This window comes from Globicephala melas, chromosome 9 (genome assembly GCF_963455315.2).
Source record: "Globicephala melas chromosome 9, mGloMel1.2, whole genome shotgun sequence".
NCBI lineage: Eukaryota > Metazoa > Chordata > Mammalia > Artiodactyla > Delphinidae > Globicephala > Globicephala melas.
This window is the reverse complement of record NC_083322.1, coordinates 10,531,591-10,554,400: the sequence shown is the minus strand read 5'-3', so window position 1 is coordinate 10,554,400 and position 22,810 is coordinate 10,531,591. Positions and strand designations below refer to the sequence as shown.

The 22,810-nt window shown below is 37.9% G+C and overlaps 1 protein-coding gene across 6 annotated transcripts in view; it reads right to left on the bottom strand.

Moving 5' to 3' along the window:
* The window catches only part of TPK1 (thiamin pyrophosphokinase 1), a 361,659-nt gene that overhangs the window by 292,667 nt on the left and 46,182 nt on the right, over window positions 1–22,810 (bottom strand). For all 6 annotated transcript variants that reach the window (XM_060304968.1, XM_060304970.1, XM_060304971.1 and 3 more), the window contains one exon: window positions 12,440–12,511. In XM_060304968.1, coding sequence (XP_060160951.1) covers window positions 12,440–12,511 — 72 coding nt within the window. The remainder of the gene's footprint in view (window positions 1–12,439; window positions 12,512–22,810) is intronic.

Here is a 22,810-nt window from a genome sequence, read left to right as displayed (position 1 = left end):
AAAGTACTTGAAGTTTTGGTATCAATTCCCTAAATGCCCTGTGATATTGTAGTTACTGAAACAAAACACCACCAACACAATGGTCTAAGAGTGAATCCTAAGAAATAAAGTAACACTGAGGTCCTTAATATAACATTTATATTATACTACCCAGAATGATGAAAGATTTAATTCAGTAGAAATGGGCCATCATCTTGGGGATGAGAGTAGTAGATTATGTCTCTAGCCTCGCATCAGACAAAATGTGCTTTGTTCTGTGCCACTAATACATGAAACTGTCATCTATTTAAATAACTTTTGGTAGTCCCCAAATGTTTTCGTATGAATGGGATAGATCTTTTCTGCCAGCCTTATTTACAGGGACTACAGCTTGTACATAACTGTTGTGCTTAACGGACCTGAACCAAGTATGCAAATTGCTCATCAGATCTTTGGCTTAATGTTCACTTAAATGTGCTCAAAGCATAAGTTCTGTGAAACACTAAGAACAGAAAATGACATAAATAGTGTCAATTTGGTAGTTCAGTAAACTGTGATAAGCCTCAAGGTTACAGGATTCTTAAGTCTAATGACTAATCTACTCATCACTAGAACAGGTGCCTCCCAGATCATCCTAACTAAAATTTGGATACCCTAAAGCCTAGCATTTTCCCACCTAAAGTATCAGCTGGATCTTTGCTTGGATGCATTTAAATGACAAAAATGCACATGATATTCTACCTATCCAGGTAGTCATAACCAGCAAATCCTTAAAAGCTAAATTCATGATAACTATTTAGATAACAAGGAAGCCTTATTAGAAGGTATCACTATTTCACTTTCATAGAGATTCTGCCATTATATGTATCTAACAGTTCACACTGTTCAGTTCTATTGAATACGTTCAAAATTAGAATATTTCCTCCCCCTACAGTTCCTTTCCTACTAGCTTAAACAAGTGTTTTGCCCTATGGTTTCCCCCTATGGTATTCCTTTCAGTTTGTTCCAAACATTGCCAGTAAACTCTAGACACAGAAAGAATGTAGATCAGAGTTTTTCTCAGCCAAACGTCTGTCTCCCAGTGAAGTAGTGAAGAGGATATCACACCCTTACTCTTTTCTGCTTCCCAATGGCAACTTCTTTCGAAAGACTCCAAGCAGCTATTACTGTGAAACTAAAGGCTCAGAGAGGCTCAGCTTCCCCCAAAGACTACCACTACAAAAAATTTCGAGTTATTTTTAATCGTACACAAATATTAACCAGTGGAAATGTTCTTTAACTCATCTATATTCAATTAAATAGCATGATCTTAAAAATAAATAAACTTTCAGATGCAGCTTGCCTTCAAACAACCTATTACAAAGGAGAAGTCACTAAGCAAGGTGGGACAAAAAATTAACACACATAGGAACACTAATATTTATCTAACACATAACGGTCTTTAGACATCAAACTTTAAAGCAGGGTGGGGTAAAAATAAATGTTTGCAGATTCTTAAGGGCAAAATACACTACACAGCGTGGGGGAAATGGAGGTAAGTCACACCATGTTTCTCTGATTGCTTCTCAAAGCCTGCTCTCTCAGAAGTCCTTCAAACCAGCTGAATAAGCTCTTATATAACAAAAATGGAGAAAAGCCATCATGGAGCGCCTTTATGTCTCCATAACAAATTTCTGGGAATCACTGTTGAACATGACAACATCTGCATTTCAGGGAAGGCCACCTAAGACCCGAATACTTTGATTGGGAGAATGACAGGACACCTTCTAAAGAGCTGAACACCATCACTTTACGAAAGGCAAAGTGCTGAATTCCCTTCTGGACAGTTAACCCAAAGGTGATGCTTTACTTTTATCTAGGTTTGTGTAGTATTCCACTATCAGCTTCGTGCAGAGATAGAATTCTTCGGGTTTGTGTTTTGTTCTTATTTCTTTTCTTTGTTTTTTTTCACTTTTACTTTATTTCAGTAAGGATACCTCACTACAAAGGTACTACTCAGCCTCCCTAGCAAGGATAACTATTAATAATGTGCTTATACTCTTCTAACTAACCACACGTCAGGCTCACTTCATTGGGCTTAACATCAGCAAGTGTGTGTGTGTAAATTAAACATGGAGCAAATGTAAGTAAATAAATGAATGAGTTAAAAATATATATACGCATAAACGTAAGTAGCCATACTGACTTGAAGCCATTTTCTAGTTACATTAAAAACCGACATACCAGTTAGGACACAGATCTAAAGAGCAGGAAAAAAACAGAGTAAAACAAGCAGTCCAAATGTCTACACTAACTGCCATAAAGGACACAGGGTCACATGGCCCGGCAATCACTAGTTTTGGGTCATTTTCCTATGCAGTCATAGCATTTCATCTGTTACCCTAATAGATGGTTAAAAATACATATAAAAATCATTTCATGGGCAATAATGAAAAAGAAAAAATTGCAAGCATAAAATAAATAGTGAAGGGAATATTAAATAGTTAATGGGGACTGACACTTTTTCATTATAAAAAGTGATGTTTTAAATTTTTACAATGCACACATATTCTATAATTAAAGATTAAAATCCATCGAAAAACTGAAGCATTTATATTCTCAAAAATAAGGTTAACCTACTGTTCTTACAAAGAAATTATTTTAAAGAAAGGAGCATTATAAGCATTACAGTAAAAATATATGATAAATCTCTTTAGAAACTAATGTCAGAAGATAAGGGTATTGCTTAATTGCATAATATTCTTCTCTATAATAAAAGATATACCTTACCATAATACCTTAATGGACAAAGGGGATATATTCCAATGACACATTTGTTAGCACTTCAACTGTCAAAGACATAAAACCAAAAAGGCAAAAAAGGAATACATTCTTGCACATGAGCTATGAGGAAAGAAGATGAGATTAATGAAAATAGCAGTTCTGATTGGTTATACTAGAAAATACAAAGTAAGCATCTGGGAGTCTTAAAGCAGAGGGAAAAAAATGATTGAGAGAGCTCCAATTTAGATGAAGTTGAAAAGGGACCCAACCTAGGCTGAAAACCAAAGAGGAATCTGGGGAGGGGGAGGGAGAGCGTGCACCTGCACCCATCTGTTGCCCGCTAACTGGTTCAAACCTGGGCAAGAGGACTTCCAGTATCTAGAAAACACCAAAGACAGACACTGACCTTCAGCAATTGCTAGGATGACCTACAATAGCTGCCCCCAGGCTAGTGTCACAGGAACCAGGAGGAAAACACCATCAGCTAAACACTCTCTATCCTTCTTCAAGAAGCTTATTCTCTTTTTTTTGCGGTATGCGGGCCTCTCATCGCTGTGGCCTCTCCTGTTGCGGAGCACAGGCTCCGGACGCGCAGGCTCAGCGGCCATGGCTCAGGGGCCCAGCCACTCCGCGGCATGTGGGATCTTCCCGGACTGTGGCACGAACCCGTATCCCCTGCATTGTCAGGCGGACCCTCAACCACCGCGCCACCAGGGAAGCCCAAGAAGCTTATTCTCAAGGAGCGATCAGGTGATATAAGTAAAAGAAACAAAGTACAAATACTAGGGAGAAAATCTCTACCTGGGCACGCTAAGGAAGGCTTTGTACATAAGAGGTGGCATTTGAGTTGGACATTTAAGGATGAGTTGAAGTTTGTAAGATGAATAAGTAAAAATCTATTTCAGGCACAAAATAAGGCGGCAGTTCTATTATATCCATCACTAAATACATAGGATGGGGTAGTTATGGAAGATGAGGCCATAGATAAAAACTATATTAGAAACACACTCTTAAAAAAAAAAAGATAGACTAGGACTAGCCCTTTCAGAGTCAGCTTTAGGAATAACCTTATGATGATTTTGAAAATTTCAAGGTGATTATCAAAAAGTATGTTTCCCTTGAAATTCCTCTAACGGGGATAATGGATACAAATACATACAATAGGAATAAAATAGCTACTGATACCAAGTTTATTAAAGCTACCAACCAATTCAACCAATCTATACATAAAAAGGACAAGTATCCAATTTCTCTTATTTCAATGAGAATAAACAAAACGGACACCAGAAGTGAGGTAAGAAAGTCCCACAGAATAGAGAAATGGTATAGTAGAAGAGCAAAGGAAGAGGAAAACTTAATATAAATTTCTTAACTTTGGTTTGACCTTAAACTTCAAATAATCAGGGGAAAAGAGGCATACAGAGTCCTGGGGTGCATAATTTATGAAGGAAAGGGTCAGTACAACAAAGTGCTTTATAGCAGATTTCCACTTCACCTTAAAACAAATCTGATGGCAATACTAATCACTAGCACAGTATCAGTATAATTAGCAGAGTAAGTCACGATTTTGTTAACAAATGCTTTACTCAGCTAAGGTGTTTTTGTTTAAAGACAGAAAAGCATACAGACTGAGCAAAGTAGATGCAATTAAATCAAATGCTACAATAATTTCACAGCTGTTGAGAAGCAGGGATAGATCAAGTTCCATCTGAGGCCTTGTGGCTCTTGATGAAGATGCCGCCTTCAAGAACAGGTTGCACCTGTGTCTCTCCCACCCACCCCACCCCCACCCCACCCTCCCCCTCCCCCCTCCCCCCTCCCCCCACCCCCCTCCCCCTCCCCCCCCCACCACACACACACACACACACACACACACACACACCCCGCCAGCTCTCCATTCCAACCACAACCCAGAGCCCACAGTTCTGTCTCCAGCTTCAAGCCCAATGTCTGGCACAGAAAGGCCACAACAGGTATCAGTCACAAACAGAACAGAAAGGGAAACAATGATATTATCAAATCAAAGAGCTTGCTTATATTTCAATTCATGAAATGCCACAGGTACCTCCCTTTAAACTGTAAGACCTACCAGATTGGTCAAATATTTCATGACTTAAGCTTCACCCAAAATGAACAGAGTATGTTGCCCATACCTTGATATGGTCTTAAGATTGGTTACCAGGGAAATAAAAGAAAGAAATCAAGTGAAGGAAAGTAATTCCTTATTAGGGGAAAAAGGTGTGAGACCATAGATAAACACCTGATACTGACATAATCTGATAATCGAGAGAGGCCACAACAGTGAGAGGACCCCGTACCGCAAAAAAAAAAAAAAAAAGAAAAGACACAGGCTTGCTGAATGGATACAACAACAGGACCCATACATATGCTGTCTACAAGAGACCCACTTCAGACACATACAGACTGAAAGTGAGGGGATGGAAAAAGATATTCCATACAAATGGAAATCAAAAGAAAGCTGGAGTAGCAATTCTCATATCAGATAAAATAGACATTAAAATAAAGATTGTTACAAGAGACAAGGAAGGACACTACATAATGATCAATGAATCAACCCAAGAGAAGATATAACAACTATAAATATATATGCACCCGACACAGGAGCACCTCAATACATAAGGCAACTGCTAACAGCTATAAAAGAGGAAATCGACAGTAACACAACAATAGTGGGGGACTTTAAAACCTCACTTACACCAATGGACAGATCATCCAAACAGAAAATTAATAACAACACACAAGCTTTAAACGACACAATAGACCAGATAGATTTAATTGATATTTATAGGACATTCCATCTAAAAACAGCACATTACGCTTTATTCTCAAGTGTGCACAGAACATTCTCCAGGATATATCACATCATGGGTCACAAATCAAGCCTCAGTAAATTTAAGAAAACTGAAATCATAATCAAGCATCTTTTCTGACCACAACACTAAGAGATTAGAAATGAATTACAGGGAAAAAAACATAAAACACCAACACATGGAGGCTAAACATTACGTTACGAAATAACCAAGAGATCACTGAAGAAATCAAAGAGGAAATCAAAAAATACCTAGAAACAAATGACAATGAAAACATGACGATCCAAAACCTATGGGTTGGGGCTTCCCTGGTGGTGCAGTGGTTGAGAGTCCGCCTGCCGATGCAGGGGACATGGGTTCGTGCCCCAGTCCGGGAAGATCCCACATGCCGCGGAACGGCTGGGCCCGTGACCCATGGCCGCTGAGCCTGCGCGCCCAGAGCCTGTGCTCCGCAAACAGGAGAGGCCACAACAGTGAGAGGCCCGTGTACTGCAAAACAAACAAACAAACAAAAAAAACAAAAACAAAACCTATGGGATGCAGCAAAAGCAGTACTAAGAGGGAAGGTTATAGCTATACAAGCCTACCTCAAGAAACAAGAAAAATCTCAAACAATCTAACCTTACACCTAAAGGAACTAGAGAAAGAAGAACAAACAAAACCCAAAGTTAGCAGAAGGAAAGAAATCATAAAGATCAGAGCAGAAATAAATGAAATAGAAACAAAGAAGAAAACAGCAAAGATCAATAAAACTAAAAGCTGGTTCCTTGAGAAGATAAACAAAATTGATAGACCATTAGCCAGACTCATCAAGAAAAAGAGGGACAGGACTCAAATCAATAAAATTAGAAATGAAAAAGGAAAAGTTACAACAGACACCACAGAAATACAAAGCATCCTAAGAGAATACTAGCAACTCTATGCCAATAAAATGGACAACCTGGAAGAAATGGACAAATTCTTAGAAAGGTATAACCTTCCAAGACTGAACCAGGAAGAAATAGAAAATATGAACAGACCATCACAAGTAATGAAATTGAAACTGTGGTTAAAAATCTTCCAACAAACAAAAGTCCAGGACCAGGTGGCTTCACCGGTAAATTCTATCAAACACTTAGAGAACAGTTAACATCCACCCTTCTCAAACTCCTCAAAAAAACTGCAGAGGAAGGAAAACTCCCAAACTCATTCTATGAGGCCACCATCACCCTGATACCAAAACCAGACAAAGATACTACAAAAAAAAGAAAATTACAGACTAGTATCACTGATGAATAGAGATGCAAAAATCCTCAACAAAATACTAGTAAACAGAATCCAACAACACATTAACAGGATCATAAACCATGGTCAAGTGGGATTTATCCCAGTGATTCAAGGATTCTTCAATATACACAAATCAATCAATGTGATACCCCGTAGTAACAAATTCAAGAATAAAAACCATATGATCATCTCAATAGATGCAGAAAAAGCTTTTGACAAATTCAACACCGATTTATGATAAAAACTCTCCAGAAAGTGGGCATAGAGGGAACCTACCTCAACATAATAAAGGCAATATATGACAACCCACAGCAAACATCATTCTCAATGGTGAAAAACAGAAAGCATTTCCTCTAAGATCAGGAACAAGACAAGGATGTCCACTCTCACCACTATTATTCAACATAGTTTTGGAAGTTTTAGCCACAGCAATCAGAGAAGAAAAAGAAATAAAAGGAATACAAATGGGAAAAGAAGAAGTAAAACTGTCACTGTTTGCAGATGACATGATACTATACATAGAGAATCCTAAAGATGCCACCAGAAAACTACTAGAGCTAATCAATGAATTTGGTAAAGTTGCAGGATGCAAAATTAATGCACAGAATCTCTTGCATTCCTATACACTAAGGATGAAAAATCTGAAAGAGCAATTAAGGAAACACTCCCATTTACTATTGCAACAAAAAGAATAAAATACCTAGGAATAAACCTACCTAGGGAGACAAAAGACCTGTATGTAGAAAACTATGAGACACTAATGAAAGAAATTAAAGATAATACCAACAGATGGAGAGATATACCATGTTCTTGGATTGGAAGAATCAATATTGTGAAAATGACTATACTACCCAAAGCAATCTACAGACTCAATGCAATCCTTATCAAATTACCAATGGCATCTTTTACGGAACTAGAACAAAAAATTTCACAATTTGTATGGAAACACAAAAGACCCCGAACAGCCATAGCAGTCTTGAGGAAAAGAAATCGAGCTGGAAGAATCAGGATCCCTGACTTCAGACTATACTACAAAGCTACAGTAATCAAGATAATATGGTACTGGCACAAAAACAGAAATATAGAGCAACGGAATAAAATAAAAAGCCCAGAGATAAACCCTCGCACCTATGATCAACAACAAAGGAGGCGAGGATACACAATGGAGAAAAGACAGTTTCTTCAATAAGTGGTGATGGGAAAACTGGACAGCTACATGTAAAAGAATGAAATTAGAACACTCCCTAACACAAAAATAAACTCAAAATGGATTTGAGACCTAAATGTAAGACCGGACACTATACAACTCTTAGAGGAAAACATAAGAAGAACACTCTTTGACATAAATCACAGCAAGATCTTTTTTGATCCACCTCCTAGAGTAATGGAAATAAAAACAAAAATAAACAAATGGGACCTAATGAAACTTAAAAGCTTTTGCACAGTAAAGGAAACCATAAACAAGACGAAAAGACAATCCTCAGAATGGGAGAAAATATTTGCACACGAATCATCTGACAAAGGATTAATCTCCAAAATATATAAACAGCTCTTGCAGCTCAGTATTAAAAACACAAACAACCTAATCCAAAAACTGGCAGAAGGTCTAAATAGACATTTCTGCAAAGAAGACATACAGATGGCCAAGAAGCACATGAAAAGCTGCTCAACATCACAAATTATTAGAGAAATGCAAATCAAAACTACAATGAGGTATCACCTCACACCAGTTAGAATGGGTATCATCAGAAAATCTATAAACAACAAATGCTGGAGAGGGTATGGAGAAAAGGGGAACCTCTTACACTGTTGGTGGGAATTAAATTGATACAGCCACTATGGAGAACAGTATGGAGGTTCCTTAGAAAACTAAAAATAGAATTACCATATGACACAGCCCTCCCACTACTGGGCATTTACCCAGAGAAAACCATAATTCAAAAACACGCATGCACCCCAATGTTCACTGCAGCACTATTTACAATAGCCAGGACATGGAAGCAACCTAAATGCCCATCGACAGGTGAATGGATAAAGAAGATGTGGTACATGCATACAATGGAATATTACTCAGCCATAAAAAGGAATGAAATTGGGTCATTTGTAGAGACATGGATGCATCTAGAGACTGTCATACAGAGTGAAGTAAGTCAGAAAGAGAAAAACAAATATCGTATATTAACACATATATGTGGAACCTAGAAAAATGGTACAGATGAACCAGTTTGTGGGGCAGAAGTTGAGACACAGATGTAGAGAACAAAAGTATGGACACCAAGAGGGGAAAGCAGAGGGTGTGGGGGTGGTGGTGTGATGAACTGGGAGATTGGGATTGGCACGTATACACTGATGTGTATAAAATGGATGACTAATAAGAACCTGCTGTATAAAAAAAAATTAAATTTTAAAAATTAATTAATTAATTAATTGATAAAAAAACACAACCAATTTCAGAAATGCAGTTTTGGAGGTTTGTGTTAAGATTCCTTATGATGGATATTCCATGCTGTATTTTGTCACACCCTTTCTGCTGGCTATTTAGGTTATTTCCAGTTTTCTCCCATCATTAATAATGTTGAGTTTCTTGTTTGTAAACCTTTGGTTATGTCTTTGGTTGTTTCCCCCCACCCTCCACTCAGGATGAATTCCTAGAAGTGGAATTACACAATTTAAAGAAATACACTTTCTTTTATGACTCACTGCATATTGCTAAAAAGGGTGTACATTTCAGTCTTTTATAGACAGTTCATGACTGTGCCCTTTCCTCCTCCCCTCCACAAAAAAAAGAGGTTAAGAAATCTGAGGCCAATAGTCACAAAGGCCAATAATCTCTGATCGCTACAGAAAGTTAGTGAGATACTATCTATATTTCTGTCATTTTATCTATACTCACTAACTATACTTCTGTTGTTTTATCTACCTACCAAATACTTACTTTATGTCCCCAGATTAAACCCAGAGTACAAAACGCTAGACACGTAGGGCTATTATTCCAAGGCTTGTGACCAAGAAAATCATTAAAACTTCACGATGCACTAAAGGGAAAACACACTCAAAAACTTTTATAATCTTAATCTCCCTTGAATCCCTCCTTTAGTCATTTTAAGTAGACTTTATAACATGCCACTTAAACATTGCAGGAAGAAATTAAAACCTTCAGAGTAGTCTTTCCCCTGAAACGAATCTCAGGAAATACCCACTCAACAGAAGCCCTTGGCCTATAGGTTAAAGATAAAATATAGATTTTATATAAGAGACTTATATTGTGTATCAGCCTTCAAATTTTTCTGTGTTTTAGTCTAGCAGTCCAGCTTCCACCCCTTAATTTCTGCTCCTGCCAAATCTTCACATCCACAGAAGTTACAGAAAATGTTGCACATATGAGCTCAACAGCAACAGCACGGCAGCCCCCAGCCATGACTTACTTGCTGAAATGAAATCCCAAACCACAATGCTGACTTCCCTCCCAAACCCATGATGCTGCTTTTTTCTGGGGCTCTCTCTGTTGTGAAAAGCAACAACTCAAGCTCAGAGTTTCCCTGTTTCATTGCCTTTACTTGGAAGAGCAGCAGCACAAACATAAACCCACAGCCTCTGTTATGAGACTCACAAAAAACCTATTCCTTAGTCTTTGTTAACAGATCTGATTTTTAAAATGGTTCATGGCTCCAAAATGCCAAGAATTATCCTAGAGGCATATATGAAAGAATTTAACATTTCAATAACCTAAAGGAAAGTTATTTTGGAAATGAGAATTATCTAACCATTTCAGTACACAAGACACTTTAGATACCTTTACTTCTCTTCATGTATATTGATACATACTAACCAAGTGTTCATTTTTTTATACAAATCAAATGATTAGCGGGTGAATGTCAGGCCTGAGACTTTTTCAGATCAAATTCACTGCAGAAAAACTAATGAGATGAAGAACTTCAATTAGCTCAAATATCTACATCATTTCACACTACGTGCAAAATAGGACCATTAACTCCCCAAAATATAAGGCTTAAGATGTGGTTTTCATTATCCAAGGTTTCCAACAGTTCCTATCAATGAATATTTTGTCTATTTCTAATGTTTGCAGTAAAACACAGTTGCTCACACACTCTCCTAAAATGATTATAAAACCTGATGTAATGAGTTCAGGTAGAAAAGATGTGCCTAAGCAGTTTGCTCTGGTATTTAATCGCAATATCAACCATATTAAATTCTTTTATTCCTTGTAATTACTAAGCAATTATGCACCAGACACAGAACTAGGTAATAGAGATAAAGTGACAAAAAAGACCTTTTGGACTATGGTACCCAAATAACTACCTAATTACAAGTAAATGAGTAGTAAGTGCTATGAAAGATAATACTTAAGTAATTGTCTGTGAGGGCAATGTTAGTACAACTATAATGTCAAAGTTTACATTACCTAACTTAAAGATGGCTAAGTTTAGAATACCAAGAGTTTTCATCATGATCCTACTGGATAAGAAAAATTCTTTTCACAAAATCATGTATAATGATTTATTCCCTCTAGTATCACAACTACCTTTGTCCAGATGTGAGCTTATTAACATAATACATTTGCACTCTAAGACACACAACCTTAATGATGAGAATAACTAAAGAATTCTGGGCTGATGAGACAGTATCAGGAATATGCTTCAGTATATCACAAATCAAGTTCTTCTGCCTATCATTTGACCCAAAACTTACATTGATAACATAGCAGAAGGATCCCTTTGAAAAAAAATCTCAAGATTTCATTAAAGAAGAGCAGAGGTTCAAAACAGCAAATGCTATTTAACATCACTTTGAGTTCATTCCATAAAAATCAAAGAATAATATAAAAGAGTTAATAGAACCTATTTTTTGTTTTGTTTTTTTGGGTTTTTTTGCGGTACGCGGGCCTCTCACTGTTGTGGCCTCTCCCGTTGCGGAGCACAGGCTCTGGATGCGCAGGCTCAGCGGCCATGGCTCACGGGCCCAGCCGCTCCGCGGCATGTGGGATCTTCCCAGACCAGGGCACGAACCCACGTCCCCTGCATCGGCAGGCGGATTCTCAACCACTGCGCCACCAGGGAAGCCCAATAGAACCTATTTTTGACATGAAACCTCACAGGAGTTTAATTTTGTGAAACTATTCCATTTTTAACTATATTTTTCAGAATCCCTAGAGATTCTAATATATTGGCAACATGTCTTCTGTTTTAATGTTGCAAATCCAGTCACCCTGCAGATACCTAATTATTGAATGCCAGAATGAGGGAGGCTTGTGGATGCTTTTTGCTGTCACTGGTGCCAAAAATATTTACACTGGAACAAATACTTGTTGAATACTCAGGATAAACATACAGTAGTTACGAACTGCAATAGAGTGATGTTATATTGTAATTCTGTCCTTGGAGGTCCACGCTGTGGAAACCACGTGTATAAACAGGTTAACAGAGAAGCAAAAATGGATTCTTCTGATAATTCAATAATTAAATCACCTTATTTTAAATTCCACTTTTTGGTATTCCAGTTGGGTTCTGGGATATTTAACAGTCACATTAGTCCCAAGTAGAGTAAAAAAGCAAAGAAACATAAATGCTAAGTAAGGTTACCTTTGCACCAAAGATGACGAAAACATTTGTCCAAAGGCTGATTCAGAATCACAAGGCAGTATTTCAAACTCCCTATGGGGAAAAAAAGCAAAATAACGTAAACAAGTGAACCAAGTCTTTCATTCCCCTCATATGAGTCTGGAATCATACTCTCTGAGACCAGATTTGCAGTCTACACAGAGCTAAATTTTAATCACAGCTAATTTCTTACACCTGAATTTTAAAAAATACCATAGGTTAATTGGATCTACTTTATTCAATATGTCCATCACATTACCATATTGCTGAGGAATTTACCATAAAAATAGTTTATCATAAAGACAATTGGGTACGCTTCTTTTTGTACAGGGTGTGCAGCAAAAATGCCCTTGATATGAATCCTTATCCTTTTGATATATGTAACACTTTGATTCAAGTACCCTTCTACCTGGCTGGTCTGCTATCATCTTGACGTTGTTTGCCAAGTAGCATAGGTCTAATGGGTGTGTACTTTCACATGCATTTTCATCCTCATTCATATTCTCTCCTTCACTTTCATTCTCTCCCTCCACCCCGAGTTATCTTGAACTCTCCAATGTAAAACTTTGTTTCCACAAAATCCTACTAGTTCTTTTCATGACTCTTTTATTCCAAGTTTTTAGATGACACTCAAAAGACTAAGAAAGATGGAAAAAAGTTACTTCTCCAACAATCATTTCAAGCCTTTTATAATGTACTGTAAATAGTGCAAAGCAGAACGCAATCAGGCTGTTGAAAATCTGTCATTCAGCTCAGTCCAAGCACTCCATTTCATTTATGGAAAGAAATGTTTGTTTGGTGATAAGAAAAATTAACTTTTTTTTTTAAAGCAATCTCAGTGTTAGAAATGGAACAAGATAAGGAAATGAAAAGGGGGTGGCATCACCCACAGCAAACGTTATTAAGTGCCGATTATATACCAGTCACCGGGAGTGCAAAGAGGAATAGATTACAGGGTATCTGTGAGAGAAGACAGTTATAATAAAGACGATTTATTCCACAATACAGTACAACACAAGGAAGGATATGAGGAATGCTGGGTAACAGATAAATGAATGTGGCAGAAGTTCAAAGCCTAGAAAGTCCGTAAGGTCTGGTGTCATCCTAGAAATCTTTGTGATATGCAGATTTTTGAACTTGATCTTAAAAAGAAGTAGCTGGACAGAATAAAGCAAAGGGCATTCCAGACAAGGAAAACAACACACAGGAAGCTGCTATCCTTTGCCAGTAGGACTGTTACCATGGAAAGTTTAGGAAGCAACACCCTAATGACGTGCACCTAAGACATGAATACTAACATCCCAGATTTTAGACATGCTGTTTAGGATGACGGAGGAATTTCAATTGAGGCACCACGAAGTATTTAGAGTGATAGAGAAATAAGTAGTAAAGGTAATTTATGTATATCGGGGGATCATCCACACAGAGGTGATAGCTAAAGGTCAAAGCACAGACACAAGCTGAGATACTACAAAGAAAGAGCAGAGAGAGAAAAGAACAAATTACGAACACAAAATTGTCATGTTTTGCTCACCGTTACAGAACAGAAGGACGTCAACAAAGGAAATACAGAAGAAAAAGCCAGAAAGGTAAAAGAACTAAGCAGGTAATTCCAAGAATGTGCCGTCGATAACAGAGCATGCCGAGGAGACGTCACAGAGCCTAGACAATGAGAAAAGGCCAATGAGGGTGGGAAAATCTCAAAGAAGAGTCTAAAAATTCACGGAGGCAGCCTCAAGATAGTAACAAGAACAAGGAGTTAGAAAACTGAGAGATGCCTCTTCTTAAAAAATAAAAACTGAACTGTGAGAAATGCGGGAAAAAGGCAGCAAAGCCCGGAGCAGGTATTTTAAATACAGAAAATATTATATTCGAATTAGGAGGAGGGAAGTAAGAGAGAGAAGGGAAATGATCTATTTATTCATTTAACAGGTTTTTTTGTTTTGTTTTGTTTTTTTGTGGTACGCGGGCCTCTCACTGCTGTGGCCTCTCCCGCTGCAGAGCACAGGCTCCGGACGCGCAAGCTCAGCGGCCATGGCTCACGTGCCCAGCCGCTCCACGGCATGTGGGATCTTCCCGGACCGGGGCACGAACCTGTGTCCCGTGCATCGGCAGGCGGACTCTCAACCAGTGCGCCACCAGGGAAGCCCTAACAGGTATTTATAGAGCACAGAGTAGTCTTGTTCAGGAATTAACACTCCCTCTCCCCACCCCCCTGCCCTACGGCTTACATACTATTGATAAAAACAGGTGTTGAGATTCAGGCACAGGATGACCTATCACAGAGACATACCAAATTGAGGTAGAGGCAGAGTACGGTCAATTTATTTATAAGAAAGTAAACAAGAAACAAAATGAAGATATGGAAGTCAAATGGAACATTTAAAATGACTGCTGTAAGAAACGGACTACAGGAAATGACAGTCCACAGGTTTAAAAACAGGAATTCATTTGGGGTTAACTAACAGGCATAGGACATCAGATCTGCCTATAATTCAGGACTTTTCCCACCAATTCTTTTTTTTTTTTTTTTTTTTTTTTTTTAGAGCAGGCCTGCTAGTTTATTCATATTGAATCTAAACCTTAGATCTCTGGCTTAACAATAACACAGGAAACCTTTAAAGACACAATAAATATTGTGTTAAATCAGAGATGGTTTAAACCAGTCATATAACTTCTAATACTCTGGGTTGGCAACTACAGCATGACAAATTATATACATAAAGATATTTAGGTACTAGGATCTGATGTTCTTTCCTTTTCTAATCTAGGCTTCTCTGGGAGTAGAAATAGGAATCGGTGTAAACAAGTAAGACGGTGATGACAGCTGGTTTGAGAAGTGGCAAAATCGCTTGTCAAGAGGTAAAGGGAAGCAAGGAGGCATCTTCGGGCAGCGTTAGAGTGAATGACTGGCAGAGACAGTGATCGTCTCACAATATTCATTCTTTAACAACAGAAACCTGAGGGGTTTTTTGGTTTTGGTTTTTACCAAAATGGTGAAAAACCATCTCTCAGACTCCTTTGCAGCAAAATGCAGTCATAAGACTAAGTTCTGGCCAAGAAGATACACAGAAGAGCCTTATCTGTTACTTCTATGGGGGCTCCATAAAGTGGAGGGGGCCTTTCCTTCTGCTTTTCTTCCTCCATCCTGCCATCTGGAGCAAGACTGATGAATGAATGAAAGTCTAGCAGTCACTTGGGATCCCAAGAACAAGGGCAACAGCCTGAAAGAGCCTGGGTCCCTGGGTCCCTAATGCTTCCATGAAGCCTCCATCCCAGCACTTCAACTCCTGGCTCCAGATTTCTTTTATATGAGAGAAAACTAAACTCTTATTTTATTTAAGCCAATAGCATTTGGGGTTTCACTATTCTGTAGAGAGAAACTGAGTTTTAATTAACGCAATGACCATGGTCCAGGCTGGGTTATGGTAAAGATGATCTAGAGAGGAACTGGAGAAGACAAAGAGCAAGCAAGTATCAAAACACAGGAAGACTTTAACTCATTCATTCATTCAACAGGGATAAGAGATTCACAGCCTGGCACACGATAAGTGCTCAATATAATGTTAATGGCAAGGAGCTCATAATTTGGATAAACCAATGGTCCTTTAATCTTTGGCAAGATCTCCAGTGCTAGAGGAGGCATTTGACAGTATTGTATGTGTATGTAAGTGAACGAGCAAACTACTCTCTGTCACTGATTCTTTGATATGTGAACTCAGTATTTTTGTGGCTCAAAGAACAATCTGATGAAGGGGTAAAGCATTATTATCCAACTTACTGCTCCTCTAAACTCATACTTTCATTAAGGTATATCTGTGAAAGCACATTTGCAAAGAATGAAGCCATTTGAAAATTTATAGCACATTTATGATTTACTAATGATGCTATCAATAATCAATTTCTATACATAACATTTATGTTTATCTATTTCTACACATAGAGATATTTAGGTACTAGGATCTGATACTCTTTCCTTTTTTAATCTAGACTACTCTGAAATTATAACTAGGTGAAGTCAGTTTGGCATTTATTTTACATTCAAAACCCTCATGATTACTAATCCCTAGCAGGCTGGGCTTTAGAGAATTCTAATAAGCCCACTTATTTGGCTGTGTGGTTTGTGATATCTGAGTAACTGATTTAACAACTCTGAGCCCACCAAGTATGGAAGATTCAGGGAGATATAACACATAGCTGAGTACGGTGCCTGACACAAAGTAAATAAATACTCAACAAACACAGTTTTTTGCCCCTGGCAAGGACTTTCTTATCTTTCACAACTTAGAGAAAATATTTTACTTTCTTTTTTCCAACCTCTCTCCCTTTCCCCTCCATTAATCATTCTCACCTAAAAACCATAATATTTAATTGCTTCTGCTAATAATTGTTATATGCTTCTTACTCAACAACAGCGGATACACTTTAGGCAAGTAGAAAAAATAATTTACTCATCCCTTTTCTCTTCAAAATTTAACCTAGGTCTTGGCACAAAGAAGTCATGACATAACTGTTCCTAACATAAACTTTAAAAACCACTCACTGTGCTGTTTCCTGTATCACTAAAATAGGTACCCTACAACTAACCATACACACTTGTACACAAACCTAACCGTCATAATTTTACCGCGTTCCAAATTTCTTCCCAATTAACCTTTTATCAATTTATTTTTTAAATTTTTATTGAAGTATAGTTGATTTACAATGTTGTGTTAGTTTCAGGTGTACAGCAAAGTGCTTCAGATTATGTATCTATCTATCTATATTTCTTTCTGAGATTCTTTTCCATTATAGGTTGTAACAAGTTATAGAATATAGTTCCCTGCTATATAGTAGGTCCTTATTGGTTACCTGTTGTATACATAGTAGTGTGTGTATGTTCCCAAATGCTTAATTTATCCCTCTCCCACCCAGCTTTCCCCTTTGGTAACCACTGTTTGTTTCCTATGTCTGTGAGTCTATTTCTTCCCAATTAATCTGTAAGACTTTGTGTCTTACAAAATTGCTTCTAATGTCACCATACCCTGTATGAACAGAAACACAATCTTGGAACTTTTTTTTTTTTTTTTTTACTGTAAAGAACAAACCAGGGCAGGCTCAATATTCGTGCCCCTCACTTAACGGAGTATATGGTCCAGTTCTAAACCAGCTACAAACTGAATTCTATTTCGATGGCATTATAAAAGTAACAGACCGAGACCATGAAGGGAAAAAGGGTGGATACCATTATTTCTAACCTCATCATCAAAAAGAAGTCAACATCCAAAGAACTCAAGGCCCAGTGAGATAGTTAAGATTTAAACAGTTCATTGTTGCCAGAAGTTGATGTGAGGCTAGACTTAGACCTCTCATCATTGAGTCCACTGCCCATCCCACTACACATTAGCTCAAAGGAGGAGAGTTGGTGCCACGCCCATAGTCTTCTATGACTTCAATATTAATACATGACAATCAACAAGCTGCCAAAGTACAGCATGTAAAAAGCTGGCAGAAGCCCGGAGAATAACCAAACCATTACCAGGGTTTCCTTATCTCCACCTAGCACATGACGAATCCTGACGTATTCGCTGAATCAAGTCAAATGCAACTAATCTTCATGCTCTTACAACTAACCTTTGTACCGAGCAATCACATGAGATTTTGAAGCAAAAGAACTCATTGCTCAATATGCATCCAACGTTAGTTTTAGCTCCAAATCCTTTTGCAGGGCAGCTTGCAGTGTTTCTCATAAAATGTCTTATAATTCAAAGTTTTTCAAACATGATGAGAACTTATTCAAAACTTCTATGAACATGCATGACGAATCAACTCTCTACTCGCAATTCTCTTACTTTGTTTATTTGTAGGTTATGTCTAATGTTATGAAAGCAGATTAGTTAATCTGATGGGTGCCCAGATCCTCTGAACAATCAGTCCTCCATCTTCCAGCCATCTGGCATTTGATGACTTCCCTGCTCATTAACGATTTTGGTAGATACACACATCCACCAAAAGGTAAATGAAGGAAAGGAAACCAAATGGAAACCAATTTTACATTTTGTTCCTCAATGGAGTTCTTAAATCTTTTTAGGAGTTATAACGTGACCGCATTTCACCGATTTAAGAATGAACATTTTTGTACATTTTAGCATTTCTAAAATGCAGTTTAGGATGCATTCAAAATGTATTTTAGAATCAGTGGTATCCTCGCACTGTGTCAGAGTTTGCCATTTTCCCCCCTTTTTAATGGCATCTTATAAATGGTGCATCTTACAATTCATGGTTGCAATTAAAACCTGTATTTAAGCTACCCTTCCTATTATTTTACACCAACATCATGAATATTTGTGAGTTGTATGAAGTTTATAAATAAATCAGTTGAAGTTTATGGAATTAAGATGCCAGGATAAAAGACACTAGGGTATTAACAGAGAATGATCATACCGTTCTCTGCGTTTCTAACAGAAACGAATGTTTATATTTAAAAGCCATTATTTCCCTGTGATGCCATGAAAGAGCTGATGATATTAAGAAGGCTACTCATGTTTTGTGGCCAATGAGGAAAATAAGTCCCAAAATAGTTCAAAGAACAACAGATTAAACAAACCAAACCCAATGTGCTAAAACAGTGAAATCCCACAGGAAGGGAAACAAAAATCCCCCAGGGGGACTGGGGTGTCACAGAAGATGCACTCCAGCTGTCATGAAGGTGAGTATGAATGCCCTGGGCAGAAGAGGTAGGGCATTCCAGGCAGAGAAAATACCAAATGCCAAAAGGGGTCAAACACACAAAAAAGTAGCCAACGCTGTGAATGGGGAAAAGAGGTGTTAAACAGGAGGTCATGAGACTGGGATGGCTCTAATGCCTTCTTAGCCTGTGTAAGCAAATGCAAACCTAAGCCAGAGTCAACTATAAATATACCGTCACCGAGAAAATGAAATTTAAGAACAGCCAATCACTACCTACTAATCAGGGGCTGCCTGATGCAAATAAATGTCTGCTCAAATAAACTCTTGCAAATTTTAATGTGCCTCCGTTTATCTTTTAACAGGGATAATGGCAGGAGAAAAACCTAGAGAGAGAGAAATGGCAGTCCCAAAATAAAATATAGTTTAGGCCATTTTAAGTTATAATGATCACCATTTTCCCTTCCCCGATAATTTCAGCTGGAGATTCTGAAGACTCAAATAATTGTTGTTGGTGGTGTTTTTTTTAATGATATGGCTATTATCGGCGTTATTGCTTAGAGCGATGTCAAGGTATTCCAGATAGCTGTAAGACTGTGAATGTCTTCTACAGACTTGACACACTGAAGTTAAAATGAAATAGTTCTTAACATTATTTTTGTTAATCAACTCATGATCCTAAAATTACAGACCTCTCTAACAAGCTAAAAGGAACTTGTGAATAAGATTATGAATGAAATCTAAAGAAGACAGATACAATCTGCTCCCAAGTATAAAAGCCAAAGAATTTATTCCATTAGCATCTGAATATAAGTGCCGGCACAGCAAGCTGTCATCTGAAACTCTTGGCAGTTCCTTCGATTGAGCCCTGATGAAGCAGGAGCCATTGTAGGGATGTGTGAGGAGGTAATTAGAACTCTCCTTTCCCCAAGTACTGTCAGCCCAAAGAGAATAATAAGGTGCCATGATTTTATCATACGGCAAGCTCTACTGTTAAACTGTGTTATACAGTAACTTCTTATACAATGAGGTAACAGTTGCCGAATGCTTATTATGTACCAAGTACTTAGATCCTCCCCCACTAGGAAAAAAGCTCAAAGAGGACACTCAGTTTTGTCTTATTCACTGTTGGTGCCTGGCACAGAGCAGATGCTCCACACATGGTCACTGAATACAAGGATAAAAAAACACACAAGTTACAAATCAAAGTATCGTATATGCACTATTTCATTTAACCCCTATGCAGGGGAATAGAGTCTGCCATCCCAACATAGGTCTCTGGCATACGAATTATTTTAAGCTGGTCATTTTCTCAGGAACAGCACACAGGGAAAAACCTCTGAAAACCAAGTAGTTCTTAACCCTTCAGAAGAAACACTGACATTTATAAGGAAAAATCTCCATTTGTAAGGGTGTCTTCCTAGAGGCACCAGGAAGAGGAAAAACTCCAACTGATGGAAATGGAGCCAGCAATGACCTAAATCTACAATAACAACATTCCCTGTATTTACTGTGCTTTTCCTGATAACCTCTCATAACCTACTCTCCACTCTCAACAATTTCTTTCTTTTGTCTTTAGTTGAGGATGGTATTTGAGATGAGAGTTTCAGCCATTTTGGTGAGTTTTCCTAGATCTCTCCCATGTACACATGTTATTAAACTTGTTTGATTTTTCTTCTCTATTAAACTTTTGTTAATCTGTCTCATGTCAATTTAATTCTTAGACCAGCCAGAAGAACCTAGAAGGACAGAGGGAAATTTCTTCCTCCCAGACAGCTACAAATTATGGCCAAAAAATCCTATATTACTTTTTCCATTTTGCTAAAGGGAAAACTAAGGCTTGAGAAGCAAAGAGACTGACTAAATGGCAGAACAAAGCCAGACTCTCACACCCAAGCCTCTGGGCTTAACCTCTAGGCTGCCCCTTCCATACCTTTGTAGATTTCCTGCCTTGTACTATACTTCTTGCAAAACCCAAGAAGTTTGAGACCAGGAGTTTGATTTAGAAAAAACTCAGAAAAGGCTAAGTGGGAGACTCTCAGTAACCTATCAACAGCTACGGAGTTTGCAGCAGAATCACAGGCTGCCTTATGAACCTTCGAAGAAGCAGAAAACAGATGGGACAATTAAAGGAATCTCAAGGAAAAGGGGCAATTTTGGTGGAGACTTCGGCATTTAAAAGTCCTGTTGTCTCAGGGTCTTAAATTTTCCTGATTACCAATATGAGCAAAGCTTCTTCTTTATGTCAGTACTTTTCCTTCTATCAACCTTTTAAAATTGTTTCCCAAATTATATAAAATGAGTATACTATTTTGATTTTTTAAGTGGTATTTCATCTAATCTAAGCCAGACTTTATCACAATGACCTGAAGAATGATACACCCCGGTCATGAATGGCCACCTGGCTGACAGTGATTGTGAGTGTCATCCCAATTTAAGGAAGGTTATATAATGTGACAGAAAAGTAAGTCTCTAAAAACCCATGGAAAAAGAGAGAAAAGCTAGAGGGCGTGCAAGAGTGAAAGCTTCTCAAGAACAGAGCGTCTTAAGCTTCTTTCAAAGAGCCTTAGACAAGATGGAGCACAAAGTACCAGCTCAATAAATATCAACCAAAAATACACAGAATAACTACTGGTTTGCTTCGAAATTCTGTGTATGTAGATGGCTTCCTTTTTTAAAAAAAAGTAATCTAAAATAGTATCTAAAACAAAATTTTCAACAAAAAGAGATGTTTTAAACCATATTTAAAAAAATAAAGTACCGGGACTTCCCTGGTGGTGCAGTGGTTAAGAAGCCACCTGCCAGTGCAGGGGACACGAGTTCGAGCCCTGGTCCGGGAAGATCCCACATGCCGCGGAGCAACTAAGCCTGTGCACCACAACTACTGAGCCTGCGCTCTACAGCCCGCGAGCCACAACTACTGAAGTCTGCCTGCCACAACTACTGAAGGCCACAAGCTCTAGAGCCCGTGCTCTGCAACAGGAGAAGCCACAGCAATGAGAAGTCCGTGTACCACAGCGAGGAGTGGCCCCCGCTCGCTGCAACTGAAGAAAGCCTGCACGCAGCAGCAAAGACCCAACGCGGCCAAAAATTAAATAAATAAATATTAAATTACTTAAAAAAAATAAAGTACCAAATAAACTGGAAAAATGGGTCATTCCTAAACCCCTGGGTGTAATATTTCATGAGAGACTGCATATTTAAATTTTTTTAAATAAAGAAAATGCAAAGAATGCATGGGAGATACAAGTTACTTCGCACATAGATATGACTTAGTGCATAGGGGCCCAACAAATGCAGAAAGTTTCCACGAAAACAAAAAAATAATTTTACTTTCATAGACTACCTGAGTAAACACTCACCATAGATAGCAGTAGTTACTATGATTACCGTGGATTTTCATATTATAGTTAATTTATATACTATTCTATACTACTACATGGCCAATTAATCTCAAGGCACATTGTATCTGAAATCAGCAATGAACAGAACACATCAGCTAATATAAAGCTCAAGATCAACCTTGATTTTCTTCAAATACAAAAGAACTACTATGTATGTTTATATATGTTATATACATGTGTTTATATGTGTGTGTATGTATATACACACACATATATACATATGTGTATATATATACACACATATATGTGTGTGTGTGTGTGTGTGTGTGTGTATATATATATA